This window comes from Erinaceus europaeus, chromosome 9, assembly GCF_950295315.1.
Source record: "Erinaceus europaeus chromosome 9, mEriEur2.1, whole genome shotgun sequence".
NCBI lineage: Eukaryota > Metazoa > Chordata > Mammalia > Eulipotyphla > Erinaceidae > Erinaceus > Erinaceus europaeus.
The window spans coordinates 82709824-82725612 of NC_080170.1; the positions used below are offsets into that span (position 1 = coordinate 82709824).

The window sequence follows — 15789 nt, forward strand, 5'->3', positions numbered from 1 at the left end:
CAGCTGTTAAGTCTTCTTAGTTGACTGATCCTCTGAACATTATGTAATGCCCATGCCTATCTTTTATTACTTTATTTATTTTAAAACTTATTCTGTCAGATATGAGAATAGCTGTTCCAAGTAACTTGGTTATAATAATAATTATCTATTGTCTTCTTAGACTCTAAGACTACAAGGAAACCTTTCCCATTCTCTTTAAAATCCATATTTCTCCCAGTCCTGAAACTTCTGGGACTTTGCTTGTGTTTCTTGATGCCTCTCCTTTTGTTGCCCTTGCTTTAATGTTGTAGTTATTATTGTTGTTGTTACTGATGTTGTCGTTGTTGTTGGATAGGACAGAGAGAAATGGAGAGAGGAGGGGAAGACAGAGAGGGGGAGAGAAAGACACCTACAGACCTGCTTCACTGCTTGTGAAATGACTCCCCTGCAGGTGGGGAGCTTGGGGCTTGAACGAGGATCCTTACGCCAGTCCTTGTGCTTTGCACCATGTGTGCTTAACCTGCTGCACCCAACTCCCTCTTGATGCCTCTCCTTTTGGTCCCTTACCCTGTTATACTAATCTTCTGCTAATCTCAACTAAACCAATGCAATCAGTACCACCATGCCACGTTATTTTGCCACTGTCTTTTCATTTCAGATTGTATCCAGATATACCAAGCCTGAAATGTCAACCTTCCAACTTCAATAATCTTATGGGACAATTCTTAACACATGGGACTACCTAGTTCCATTTCAAATGGCACACTTTCTAACAAAGTTACATTCCCTAGATATAGACTAGGGCCTAGCGGACTGGGTACATGTATACACGTATCTACAAGTTAGGGACAACTATATACCTCAAAGTAAAAGTGCTTAATAGTTTGCAGTGATTATATTTAGACCCATTAAGCTCAGCAAACAAGTAGAAAGGCCTAAAGAAGGCACCATAAATTGTCTAATAAGATACGTTATAACTTAGGCCTAAACACCTTTCTCTCCTACCCCTTCACTTTCCTCAATCACTGTATCTACTTAACTAACTACACAGAAGAAAATAAATAAAATGTATATTGTCACCACTTGATAGTCTTTAAAAGAAAACCTGTATACAACTGGCCAAGAGATGTACTGGTAACATATATATATATATATATATATATATATATATATATATATATATATATATACATAATTATTGTCCCTATGACAATCTTAATGCAGTAAAATTTATGGTTAACTTAGACCCCACTAAAACCTTAGGTCTACTTCCTCCCTAACTCTAGACCAGAACCCATAAATCTAATACCGGTTTGGATACAACAAATGGCACTCAATGTTTTAACAACTGGGAGAAAGTCTAACCCTGTCAGATAAAGAAAGGACTATAAAAACTGGAAAATGGCAGGAGACTGGCTCACTTAATGATGGCCTTTTTGGTCAATGCCAGGCCACCCCATCATCTTGGGCCCTAGTCAGGGAATCCTTTGATTCCCTCATAAACAGGATGGGCCTAGATTTCTACTAGACCCCTCTCTCCACCATCACTGGTCTTTTCCATCAGCAATGTCATGATAATCCCTCTTGTAGGCTTCTCTAGGACCTTGTCCTCACCATAAAGTGTCAACAGTAGGGACTCCCCCACTCTTTAAAGGGAGGCTAGGTCATCCTACTCTGCCAGTCAAACTGATCTTGAAATGAGAGCAGCCTAGAATATAGAGCAGCTGTTACCATGGACTGCAAGCTCACAGTGACAGGGACTCAGAGGCTCCTGTGCTAAATATGTATATATACGGGCCCTAGGTAAACTTGATGGGATAAACAGTTAATTGAATTTATATAATTTCTTCAAGTTTGGGAGCTTTTCTCTGCCCTAATCCAGTTTTCTAGTCCTATTCTCAACTCTGACATCATCTTTCCATTTTTTCTATTTTTTTAGTCCACCTGCATGTTAGCTATCAAGCACAAGCAAAGATTACTAAAATCATGGGCCCCTAGGAACATACCTAAAATAAACTTTCTAGCTTCTTAACACCCTAAGATCCCTATTCTCATCTGTTCTATTCCTACTTTTTGATTCCTGTTTATTAAACATTTTGTCCTGCTTCGTATCTTACCATCTTTCAGTTACCAAGTTACAGATGCTACCCGATGATGCCATCCTAACTTACCTAGGCAGATGACCTCACCAATGAGGTTCCAGAGTCTCACCTCCCCAAAGCTCTATCCCACTAGGGAAAGGTAAAAGCAGGCTGGAGGTATGGATCAACCTACCAATATCCATGTCCAGCAGAGAAGCAACTACAGAAGCCAGAACTCCCATTTTCTGTACCCTATACATTTTTTGGTCCATATTTCAGAGGGGGAGAAATATTAGGGGAAGATGACCAGAGGGCTCTCAACTCCAATTCTATCAGGATCCAAGAGAGAGAAGAGGAAAAAAAGAAAGAACATTTGTAAGTAGCAATGGGTGTAGGTGTGATTTAGTGGAAGTGAAGGCAGGACCATAGGAAAAAATGGGCAAATATATATAAATATAGATAGTTATAGAAACTATAGTCAAAGTTGAAAAACAAGATTAGAAAAGAAAACACAAGTCGAACCTGAAATGGAATTGGAGTATTACACCAAAGTAAAAGACTCTGGGGTGGGTGGGTGGGTGGGTGGGGAGAATACAGGTCCATGAAAAATGATGAATGAAATAGTGGGGGTTGTATTGTTAAATGGGAATCTGGGGAATGTTATGCATGTAAAAAAAAAAAAAAAAAAAAGGAAGAAGAAGTAGAAACACAAAACAGAAATTGACTGAGTTTGGAGTATGGCACCAAAGTAAGAAAGCAGAAGTATACTAGAGTTTGCAGTGAGTACCTCCCTAATACTTCCTCTCCACTTTTCCAAGCTTTGGGTCCATGATTGCTCAACAATTTGTTTGGCTTTGTATGTTAACTCTCTTTTCAGTCACCAGGTTCCAGGTGTCATCAGGATGCCGGCCAGACTTCCCTGGACTGACGACCCCACCAATGTGTCTCCACTTCCCCAGAGACCCACTCTACTAGGGAAAGAGAGAGGCAGACTGGGAGTATGGACCGACCAGTCAACGCCCATGTTCAGCGGGGAAGCAATTACAGAAGCCAGACCTTCTACCTTCTGCAACCCACAATAACCCTGGGTCCATGCTCCCAGAGGGATAGAGAATGGGAAAGCTATCGGGGGAGGGGGTGGGATATGGAGATTGGGTGGTGGGAATTGTGTGGAGTTGTACCCCTCCTACTCTATGGTTTTGTTAATTAATCCTTTCTTAAATTAAAAAAAAATAATAATAAATAAAAAAAAAAAGAAACTATAGTCAACTGATATCTGTGACTGGTTGTGAGAACTACTGCAGTTTCCAATGGAGGGAACAGGGACACAGAACTCTGGTGGTGGGACCAGTGTGGAGTTATATCCCTGTTATAATTTTGTACATTAACATTAAATCACTAATAAAAATATTCTTCCATCACTAACTGATAGAAAATTTATATATCTTCTGACATATTAAAGGTATTTGATAAATGTTTGCTGAATTTATTAACGCAAAACTATTAGGATCAGAGGTAAAAAGAAATACTTGTAATGAGTTTCTGAATATGTCAGTATGAAAATGGTGCCTCTCAACTTCTTTACATTTAAGATTTTTAAGGTGAAGGCATAAGGTATTCTGAAATATACTGAAAGTAAAGATGAAATATAATAAAGAAAGGAATGCTGAAAATGCCCTTAGGTGTAATTTGAAACATTTAGAATTTGCTAAAACCAATAGAGCACTGCTCCAGTTTGTCACACTACCATGGGATATGCTATGTTTGCAAGTGATCAGAGACATGTCAAAGCCATATGCAAACATCCACGCCTTTGTTGCACATTACAGATGTGTATATACATGATCCTTAGACACTGACACATAGAGCAGTCAACACACACACGCACACGCACACGCACACGCACACACACACACACAGCTAGAACTAAGTCTACCCTAATTGTTCATGGACCCTATGGTAAAGTCAAGGAAGAAGGACAGTGTGGTGGAATTTTACTGTTACCATTGTTCTCCAGAGACCCGGGAGCACTGCTGTTAAAAATTTGATCCACATGATTTAATATGAACTCAATCACCACCTGCTGGACCCGAACTGCAAGGAAGGCTGCATCTCCATTACACGCACTGGCTTCAATTTCTTTGGACCTAAATTGTGGGAAGAAACCACATCCAGTGAGCAAGTCTGGCCTAGAGTCTGAAGCAGAAGGGGAAGTCTTTTGTGCAAACCCCATACCCTAAATATTGGTACAATTTGTCAAGCCATTGAATATTTTCATTGTCTTAGACCAATTAAAAGGACTTTCTAGAAACTACGAAGGTAAATAGATTTAAAACAGCCACTTGGTATCCAACATTTCTAGGCTATTAACATCACATTAGTGATATTTTTGAATAACACAGGAAGTGGTTCTTTTCATAGGGTCTCTTTCCACCTTCATCCAATGAGCAGGTCATCATTTATGTAGTCACAGGGAGCAGTTGATTCAGGTTCTGGCCAGTTGTATGTGATCCCATCAAAACCAAAACAAACCAACAAGCCCCAAGGAAAAGAAACAATGTTTCTTATAATACAAAGATCCATCATTTTAGCCTTGCCCTAGTTGTAGCCAGAAAAAAAAAATCTTTGTAGCCTAGAGTTTCCAGTGATCATGCAGAGTTAAAATGACCCCTGCAGCTGGGGAAATAGTTCACCTGGCAGAGCATGGATTGTTATACTTGATATTACCTGGTTTGGTTGCTGCTCCCAGCATGTACAAAAGTGGTGCTCTGGCTCTTCTCTCTCTCTCTGGCTCTCTTTCTCTCTCTCTTTCTCCCTCTCTCTCTACCTCATGTAAAATTCTATTTTATGTGTAATAAATAAAAAATGTTTTTTAAAATCACAGTTAATTAATATGTGCTACACATGACAACTACTTACAGGTTTGCTTTACAGGGGCTTCAGTTTTGAAGAATCCAATGTTTGTGTCAAATGGTGAACTATGATTACCTGAGGAGGTTGGGAGCCCAAACCAGGGCCAGGTTCCTGGCATGCATGTTGGTCTTGCAGCTGAAGGAGGCGATGTGGGCCAGGTGTCGAATCAAGTATTCCAAGGTCCTGTAATGGGTCATAAATTGTAAAGTAAGAAACTTCAGTGTCTTTGTGTAGCCTGGCATCTGGAGCTAATTTCTAAGAGACTCTAAATATTTCAATGTCATGAATTTTGGAAGAATTATCAGGAAGACATCAAGATTGATGGAAGTAATTTTCTTGGCCTGGGGCAGGGAATGAGGATGGTCCTGTCAGAGTCATTGACCAAAAAACAGAACCAGGGAATCTCAGCACTCAAGAGTCCAAAGTTCTTGGTCACCTTCTTGCTCTTTTCATACATGGAAAATTTGTCTCCACAGTGTCTCAAAAACACCTCTTATCTTGGCTCATTTTGTCAATCTTCCAGTTATGAGTAGCTTGGGACTTGTTAAGGAGCTCATTTAATGGATGAATAGCATCTATAGTTGGCAGAAAGTTCTTTCTGATACCACATCAAAAGCTGCCCCTTCATATAAAACAGTTAGGCAGAGGGAACACTGGGAATGTTGACAAAACTTAGGGCTACAATGTGAGAATGAAATAACATAAGGGACTATACTGATGAGCAAATAGATCGGTTAGCCAAACACTAAAGAAGCACGTTCAAATCTTATTAAACACCACCTTGGTTTACAGATTGTAGTGTCACCACGAGGCTGGTCTGTGGAATCAGAACAGCTTCCTATGGGACTCTGAGAAGGGCTCTGTAAGTGATAGGAGTATGGGTTGCTCCTTCTTATCAGTATCTCAAGTCAAACAACAAGTCACCCCAATAAAGATGGCCTGTTCACTCACTCCAAAGTGCCCCTCAGAAAGCCACTTGCCCACTGGATTTGCTGCCTTTTATAAAGGCTATCTGTCCCTTTAGTATTACACTACATAGAGATTCTGTAAAATTCTTTTATTAAGAATTCTTACCTATAATGGGGTGGGGGAAGTTCTTGGATAACATTTTGGATTCTGGCCAATTGGCTTTCTTCTGGGCAATGTGACACTGCCTCCTGTGGAGAAGAATATGAAGCAGTCCAGTGAATACCTAAGAGGGTAGACACCCACCTGTGTTTGCCTCCCAGTGTGCTTAGAGATCCTCATTTCAAGAAATATGATTTTCTTATAAATAGAAAACACCCAAAGCCCCAAGGACTCATGATGTGAATCTCCAACAGTTATGTACATGAGGACATCTGGGGTATTTGGGTCTCCATGTATTCTCAAGTGGTTGTTACATACATTGCCAAGAAGGTGCACACAAGGGAATACCATGCTGGTCAAACAGAGGACTCATGTCTTACCTCTTCCTGCAACAATAGTAAAACTCCTATCCAGTTTATATAATAGCATATAGTGTCTTATCTCCTATCACAACTTTCAAAGTATAGGATTGAGTGCTAGGAATGTGGTATAACCTAACTCCACCCAGATTAAGGGTCCATATTTTAGAGATCTCTTTCCAATCGCAACTTGTCATGTGGTGAGATTTATTTCTATGGGTAGATATTGCTGTGTCCTCACTGCCTGCATGGTGATTTTTGTCTCTTGCTGTGGAAGCTTATTTATCTAGGTTTCAGATCTCATTTTCTACAGATTGGCCCATGTAGCTTTACACTGTGCACTTGTTAGATTATTACTTATTATCTGTCTCCCTTGCTAGCTGTAACCTCTGTTGAGTTTCAGTATTTAGAATACTGCCTACCACATAGCAGGTGTTCTAGCTGTATTTATTAAATGACAGTGCTTCATTTACCTATGTGGAATATTTTGCCAGGATTTTGTTCACCTGTTTTTGTCTGTTGCCTTTCTAATTAAATTAAGGCATATGTACAGTTTTTGTTTGTTGCCTTTCTAATTAAGACAAATGTATAGCCCAACCATTTTTAGAGGCATGTAAACTGTCTACATGGGAAAACTTGAGATTTTATTTCTTAAGCAGGTATGGGGAGAAATGTAGGACTCATAAGATCACAGCATCAGGTATCTCCTGTATCTTTGGTGGGCTTGCAAATCTGAGAAGAGAGATAGTTAAAGGAAGATTTGCTGCAGTCCTTGCTTTTTGAGATGTGCAGTATGTTGAGGATGGGGGCAAGAATGGGACCCAGGGCAGGGACTTCTGCTATCTTCCTGTCATTTAGAAACAAGATTTCCTCGGAGCATTCAGTGTCTCGACACATGAAAGCTTCATAAAGGGAGCAAGGGAGAGATGCTCCAGGGGAAGGAGGGGCTGAGGAATGCCATGTTTTATCCTGCAAAGAGGCAAGTTCTCTCTCAGAAAGGCTGGAATAAACTTTGCTAAGCTTTGCAGGGACTCTCAACCTCCTCCACCCTTTGAAAAAATGCTTCTAGAGAATGAAGGTGTAGGTCCTCATGGAAAGTTCCTTTAATATTTTAGGAAGTTGTTAGTCATCTTTGCTCTGAGAGGCCATGCAGGCTCATCCACTGATGCCTGAGGCTCCAAGGTTGTTTATTCACAACCTTGCCTCATCACACTCCCATCTTACTTAGCTGCTTTCTAGTCTCCTTTTTCCCTGAAGGGATCCAGTCATTGAAAATTTCTTTCTTGCTTCCTTTCTTTTCTCTCCCCCCCCCACCCCACCCCCCTTGTTAGGGTGGCAGTCTCATAACTGGGAGGTAACTAAATCTTTGCCTGCAAGGGAATTCCGTTCAACATTAGCTAAAGTTAAAGGTTAGATCTTAAGAGATCCAACATGAACCTGTAACTCCTAGTGACCAGATCTGTAAGACCAACTTCCTGACCTATCCAGACTCTGGAGAAGGCTGGGCTCCTCTCCCTTCTGCTGAGCTCTTGTCTTCTCTATCCAAACACCACTTCAGTCGATGTAGCCCAATCACCAAGGTGCACAAACAGCCCATGGCTTTTGCTCCTAATGGTGTACCAGCTGCAACTCAGACTGCCTTTTATTTTGTGTTAATCTTTTAAAAAGTATAAAGGAGGTGGGGAGGAGATACAGGTCCTGGAAAAGGATGGCAGAAGATCTAGTAGGGGTTGTATTGTTATGTGGGAAACTGAGATATGTTATGCATGTACAAACTATTGTATTTACTGGTGACTGTAGAACATTAATCCCCCAATAAAGGAAAAAATATTTTTTAAAAAAGGAAAAAAAAATAAATAATGGGATATGAAAAAATCATAAAATATATTATAAAGGCATTTTTATATAATTTACTGGATTAACAACTGTCATGCATATGATTTTAAAAATTCAAAGCATCCAAATGTAGAGAATAAAGTCTTCCCCCCAACTGCAGACCTGTAGTCTCAAAAGGGCATGGTCATTTTTCCTGTCTTAACATAGGGATAGAAGAAAACTCTACTACCAGATCTGCCCATCTGCAAATGTGCCATCTCTCATCATTTTCCTCCTTGTTAGTTCCATTCCAGCCACACTGGCCTCCACATAATCCCTCAAGAAATCTTGGCATTTCTTTGGTGTGAAATTCTGTACCTGCTACTTCTTGGCAACCCTCTTTTCTCAGATATGTGTACAATTTGTTCCCTGGCTTCATTCCTATCTCTGTTCAAATACCATCTCATAGAGAGATCTTCAATTAACCTACCAAAAATAGCAGTCCCTGTCATTCTCGCACTGTGCTCTCCATTATTTTTCTTGAGAGTGCTTAGTAACCACTTTCATTATAGATCTATACTTTCAATTTGTTAGTTATTTATCTCCTTTGTGAAAACATAATTTCATGAGAGAAAGGGTTTTCTCTGTCACAGTCACCTTTAAGACCCATCCAGAACTATGTCTGCTGTCACAGTAAGTGTCCAACAGAAATTTTTTTGAGTGAAGTAATTGACTAAATACATGTTTTCTTTGCTCTTGAAAATACCAAGCAGTCACATTTTGGGTCACACATCCTGGATGGAACATCTGAAGAGCATTCCTTATTATAAGGACATGAGTATTGTTAAGGCAACAACAGTCAACTTTGGACTGCTGGTCAGGGTTACCAGTCTTTCTGGTTTGCCCAAGACCGAGCAGTTCCCCAGGATATTGGACTTTACGTGTTAACACTGTGGGAAGTCCCTTACAAACAAGGAAGAGTGGCTACTGCCTCCCTTGGTAGCCATTTTGGACTCACAGTCAGCCTGCCTCTGCCTGTTTATTATGACATGTGACAATTCAGATGACCAGTGTGGGTCAAGAAATCTGTCAGCATATCCTCAATATCAGTTACAAAATACTTCAGTAGTTGGAGAGTAGGGAAAAGAACACCACCAATGAATAAAACACAGTTACTTTTGTCAGGAAGTTTATAATTCTATGATAAACAAGAAATTATTTCAATAGAAATTCAGTATAAAATTCAGTATTTCTCTAAACCAACTTCTCTAAAAAAAATCCCAAACCATTCATTTTTATCTAGCTTGGGTGTAATAATTTTAGTTAACTCAATCTGATAAAAATGGATTTTTTTCTAAAGTGAATTTTTTTCTGCTAAAGATAAAACATAATATGTAGGTTGAATAATAGCTCCCCAAAATACTGAGACTTAATCAAGCCTGTAAATGTTATCTTATTGTGAGAAAAAAAAGGCTTCTCGCACTTGGTAATGTGTGCACTTAACCCAGTGTGCCACTGCTCAGGTCACCTCTGCCTTTCTTTTTTAAGGATACCTGTGATAGCATAGTTCTCTTCAATTTAAGATCCTTAAATTGAATCACATGTATAGAGATTTTCTTTTGACATTGCAATAAAATACTTGTAGGGACTAGGTGGTGTTGCATCTGGTTAAATACTCACATTACATTAAACCCCTGGTCCCCACCTGCAGGGGGAAAGCTTCAAGAGCGCTGAAGCAGGGCTGCAGGTGTCTCTCTGTCTCTTTCCCTCTTTTTCTCCCCCAACTTCTCTCAATTTATTTATCTCTATTCAATAACAAATAAATAAAAATATTTATCCACTGCTCTATCTCTTGGACCACAAATAAAAATACTTATAAATAAAAAAATTTAAAAATTGGGGGCTGGGTGGTGGCGCAGTGGGGTAAGTGCACATGGTGTAAAGCATAAGGACATAAGGAACCCTGTTCAAGTCCCCAGCTCCCCACCTCCAGGGAGGTCGCTTCACTGGTGGTGAAGCAGCTCTGCTGGTGTCCAGCTTTCTCTCCCCCTCTCTGTCTTTCCCTCTTCTCTCCATTTCTCTCTGTCCTAGCCAACAACAATGACAGCAATAACAACAACAACAATAACAACAACAATAAATAACAAGGGCAACAAAAGGGAAAAATTATTCTTTCACATTTGATTATCATTTTCAAGGAGAGTCCTAGAAATAGAGTTAATACATTAAAATATACCAGAAGTTTAGTCCTCTTGATAGTAATTTTAAATAACTTTCTCTCATGGTCAGTCAACATATACTTTCAACAGAAAACTATGTTAAGCAGAAGAAATGTCACAGACTCACCATCATGAAATAGTAGCATTAAACACTTGTTTCTTTGATAGCCAAATATATTATATGAATAAATTTGTATATATTTTGGTTTTTGTAGAGGCAGTGCTTTACACATGCAACATTTGGGCTACCCAGTGAGACAGAGTTGAAAGAGAGAGAGAGAGAGAGAGAGAGAGAGACTGACTAACCGAGACCACAAAACCAGAGCATCACCCTGCTATCTGGGGTTGAGGCTCAAACCTAGTCTGTGTTCATGGCAAGGCAAGTGCCCTGCTGTATGAGAAATTTCTTTGGCTACTAATCTTTTTTTTTTTTTTTTTTCCTATTAATCACCTGGCCTAAATACTCATTTTCTTTCTTAACCAGAAAAGTTTCCCTGATCAATTACCTTAATTTCTCTCCTTTGACATCCTCAGTGTTTCATCCTTTTTGTCAGCTGAGTCTCAATCTTGGTTTAAACCAACTCTACTCTACTCCTCAATCCTGGCTGCCAATGTTCAAACCTTATCTGTAATGTTATCTCTGGAGGCATTATTTAAGTTTTTATTCTCCTTTCTACATTTCCTGTGGATCCCAAGCTGCTATTTAGGTGTTCAGCTCTTGCCTATTCATTTCCTACCAACCCAACTCCTTGGCCCCTCCCACATACACTTTCATATGTTTTTTATGTTCCCTTTCCTTTCTCTACCCACCAAACTCTTCCTGCACATCCCCCAAAGAAATAGGAAAATTGGCTTGTTCAAAATGAACTAGCAGGGGGTATAACATCTAGAGTTTTAGGTGCCTGTCCTACTATGCCACCTTGAATCATTCACTTGGATCCTGCAGTTTTTCCCTATACAACGAGGCAAATTTGGTTAAGTAAAGATGAAGACAATTTAAAGCAGCTCTTAAACTAAAACAACTCTGAAAATCTCAGAAAGAAATAACAAAGAGTTCCACTAACCCTACTTTTCTCACCACATCATCCTATTTCCATCACCACACAAAGATAATGTCAACCATCTGGTAAGCATTATTGTTATTTGAGTGCTCTTGTTGGCTCATCTATGTGCCCCACCCTGTAACCATAATGGAAATCCAAACACTCACCGTGAATTTCTCATAGAGCTCATAAGTCAGGAGGGGGTTGGGCAGCTCCCTAAAGTAGAGCTTGCAGAGTGAGCCCACACAGTGGATGTCCTGGAGGTACACTTCTCTTGTCAGATCTGGACATTGATCTGAGCCAAACTCTTGCCTGAAACAACACAGACAGAGACATAACAATCCCAGGGAACATGTGTTCTATGTCAACAGCTGCTTGACTTCTTAGGGCTAAAAAGACCATAAACTGCTGATCTGACTCTATTTTTGACCCCTATTCCAAAAGACTTTCTACTTTAGTCACAAGAAAGCCATGAGAAGACTTTCACTTCAGGTCTATATCTTTTCTGCCAAAGCCACTGTGATTAAAAAGATATAATACCCTTTCACAGATGGGGTTCCCATGGCATTATATCCACAGTCAGTTAGGAACAGTGGGGAAGTATGAAAACAATTTGCAAAAATAGCCTGTTGGGGGTTCAGTTTTTCCAAAATATTGTTCTAAATGAACTCCTCTTTCTTGGAGGAGAGACCAAAACCAGACTGAGTCAGATTGTTATCACTCACTCCATCTAGTCTTCTCAAGAAACTTGTTTTATCTGGAACACCCAATTCAAGGGCTAAGAACTTTAATCAACTCTCTTTGATACTGAATTTACTCATCTGTAAGAGATGGGACTTTCTAGGTTTCCTGATAGTGATTCTCACAGGATAGATATCTTGTAAATATTTTCTTGAACAAACTATAGCTCAATGTCTGGTAATATCATTTGCCTCCAGGCATCATCTCTAATTTAAAGACACTTCCTAATGAGGTCAACATAAATACATTACTCCCAAACACTATGAGTATACGTTACAAGATCTGTTTAAAATAACAAACTTGAGCTTTAACGTAGAAGAGGTTAGATTCTTCACAAGTATTCTCTTGGTCAGCTAAGTAGCAATGAAAGTAGTGGGACCCTCAGAGGCAGCATTTCAAAATTGCTGGCTGCCCACCCTCCCATATTCTAGCTCTGCCCCTTTGATAAAGGGCAGGAAAGCCCTTATGCTGTCAGAACTTGGGAGGAATTGAGTAGGTACCTGGATAAGAAAGCCATGCAATGGCTTATACATTTGCAGGCATATTTTTTAAAAGGACATAACAAGAAAAAATATTTTGATTTTTTTCATATATCTACATTTATTTTTTGCCACCAAGGTTACTCCTGGAGCTTAGTGCCTATATGATTCCACCATTCCTGGAGGCCATTTTTTCATTTATTCCTTCTTTTACTTTTGACTAAGGGTGAGAGACAGAGAGCGATAAAAGAGGGAGGGAGGTGGTCAGGGAGGGGGCGAAGTGATAAAGCTTTGGACTCTCAAGCAAGAGGTCCTGAGGTCCTGAGTTCGATCGCAGCAGCACATGTGCCAGAGTGATGTCTGGTTCTTTCTCCTCCTACTGTCTGCATTAATAAATAGGGAGATAAACTGAGGAGAGACACCTAAAGCTCTGCTCCACCATTTATAAAGCTTCCCTATGGCTGATGGAGACTGGAGGCTTGAACCCTGATCTTCATGCAGTGTAACACGTACTCCATTAGGTGAGCCACCACGTAACCCCTTTCACATTTTATTTTAAATTTTTTAATTGATCCATAACTTAAAGATTTGAGGAATATATTCTTGTGTGTGTGTGAGTGTGTGTGTGCAACTCACTGCACCTACTACCAAAGTTCCTAGAACAGGAAAAATTTAGTTTATTCACTTACTTAGACAAAAATTGTCTTACTGAGACGTAAAACTGTGCCTCTATGACAACAACAACATTTCCTTAATGAAGCAGTAAAAAATTTCCCTTGTTGACCTGTGAAATGATCTGGGTTCTAGCCCCTTGCTCCCCATCTGCAGAAGGTCAACTTCATGAGCTATGATGCAGGTCTGCAGGTGTCTATCTTTCTCTCCCTCTTTCTAGCTCCCCATCATCTGTCAATTTCTCTCTAGCGTATCTAATGAAAATTAGGTGGGGGGAGGAAAAACTGGCCTCGGGAGCCTATGGATTTGTAGTGCCTGCACTGAGCCCCAGTAATAACCCTGGTGGCAATTAAAAATATAATAAATAACTTTAAAAAATTTCCCTGGTCAAAGCTAAGGTCAATCTTTAAGTGAAAACGAATTAGCTGGGGGTCGGGCGGTAGCACAGTGGGTTAAGTGCATATGGGGCGAAGTGCAAGGACTGGCGTAGGGATCTGGTTCAAGCTCCGGGTTCCCCACCTGCACTGGGGTTCCTTCACAGGCAATGAAGCAGGTCTACAGGTGTCTTTTTCTCCCCATCTCTGTCTTCCCCTCTTTTCTCGATTTCTCTCTGTCCTATCCGACAACAATGACAACAATAAAAATTATGACAACAATAAAAATGACAACAACAATGGCGACAACAAGCGCAACAAAATGGGAAAAAAGTGCCCTCCCGGATCAGTGGATTCGCGGTGCAGGCACCGAGCCCCAGCAATAACCCTGGCAGAAAAAAAAAAAAAAAGAGCCATTGCTCAAGTGTCCTTCCATGACGTCAACTGCTGTGCGGTAGACTTTAGAGCTTAGTGTTAACCATGAAATATGCATTTGCTGTTGAAACTCAAACATTTCATACTAGCAGTCAGTGAAATTATGTAAGCATATAGACTCATTAACGCTCATAGTTGCCACACAGCAGTTATTTTTAACAGTCATCAGTCCTCCAGGAGTAAAAATGATGCTTTATTACTTTGGTATAATTTCATTACAGTTGAGATTTGAGAGGGAGAGAGATCTGGGATTTGAGAAGAGAAGATTTAATTCATATTGAGCGAGATAAGCAAAAAAGGAGAAGGAGGGATACTAGATGATATCACTTGCAGATGAATTTTAAGAAACTAAGCAAAGGACAATACAGGTTGTATCCTCCTGGACTATCTATCACAGCAGACTCTGGGACTCAGAATGAGAAAAGGAGGAGCATGAATGGTAGACTAATGACTGAGAAATGACTGAGTCTATACTCATGTGATATCTCAACACTAAAGAAACTTGGCTGGATTCAGTGAAAGGGCAGTAGATCAAGCTGTCAGTTCTACAGTGGAAGTCCTATCCAGCCTCTTTCTGTACCTAATCCTCTACAGTGGAATAAGGTAATAGTTTGGTTGAGGGTGAAATGTATTGTTACCTGTTACTGGGAAATGTGGAAATATGCCCTTGTAACAACAAAAACCCTGTAAATCAGCATTTCTTCAATACAATGATATTAGACTTAAAAAAAAAGAAAAAGAATGAGTTATCTGTATTATCCTATTAAATTTTATACATTAATTGTATAAGAATATTTCTATTTTTGGGAGTCGGGCGGTAGAACAGAGGGTTAAGCGCACATGGCACAAAGGGCAAGGACCTGAGTAAGTATCCGGGTTCCAGCCCCCGGCTCCCCAACTGCAGGGAGTCGCTCCACAAGCAGTGAAGCAGGTCTGCAGGTGTCTATCTTTCTCTCCCCCTCTCTGTCTTCCTCACCTCTCTCCATTTCTCTCTGTCCTATCCAACAACAACGATAGCAATGGCAACAACAATGATAATACAACAACAGCAACGATAAACAACAAGGACAACAAAAGGGAAAAAAATGGCCTCCAGGAGCAGTGGATTCATAGTGCAGGTACTGAGATCCAGCAATAACCCTGGAGGCCAAAAAAAAAAAAATTAAATAAAAGAATATTTCTGTTTTTGAAAAATTCTACATTATACCTAATGAACATATAATAAAATATGTAAATAATACTATAAAATGTCTTGTTGGTGTTAAAGACCATGCAAAATACATAAACTTGCTGTTTCATTTGCAGAAAAAACACGTTAGTTCTAAAACATACTTTATATATGCAGTTTGTAAACCAGATATATTACTTTTAAATATATATGTATGTAAAATACAACACATACCTACATGCTGTGTGACATTGTTTTCTTGATTTAGTGTGATATAAATTTCTTCTAAATGTTTAGAATAAAACTGTGGAATTGGAAATACGTATCTATCAACTACTTAAAAAAATACCAGCATCAATTAGAGAAACACATGATCATGTAAATTTCTGGCTTCTCATTCAGATGAAATATCAAAGGTTTAATGTGTGCCAAAAGAAAAAAAT

At 39.6% G+C, this 15789-nt stretch overlaps 1 protein-coding gene across 2 annotated transcripts in view; it reads right to left on the reverse strand.

Annotated features, from left to right (window-relative positions):
• ARHGAP31 (Rho GTPase activating protein 31) overlaps positions 1-15789 on the reverse strand; it is a 143639-nt gene that overhangs the window by 41622 nt on the left and 86228 nt on the right. The window contains exons 3-6 of one of the 2 annotated variants that reach the window (XM_007532109.3): positions 11645-11789; positions 6048-6130; positions 5049-5156; positions 4065-4207 (exon numbers count right to left, since the gene is read on the reverse strand). In XM_007532109.3, the coding sequence (XP_007532171.1) occupies positions 4065-4207; positions 5049-5156; positions 6048-6130; positions 11645-11789 (479 nt within the window). Of the gene's footprint in view, positions 1-4064; positions 4208-5048; positions 5157-6047; positions 6131-11644; positions 11790-15789 lie in introns of those variants that run through there. The other variant, XM_060198313.1, reaches the window with a different exon arrangement.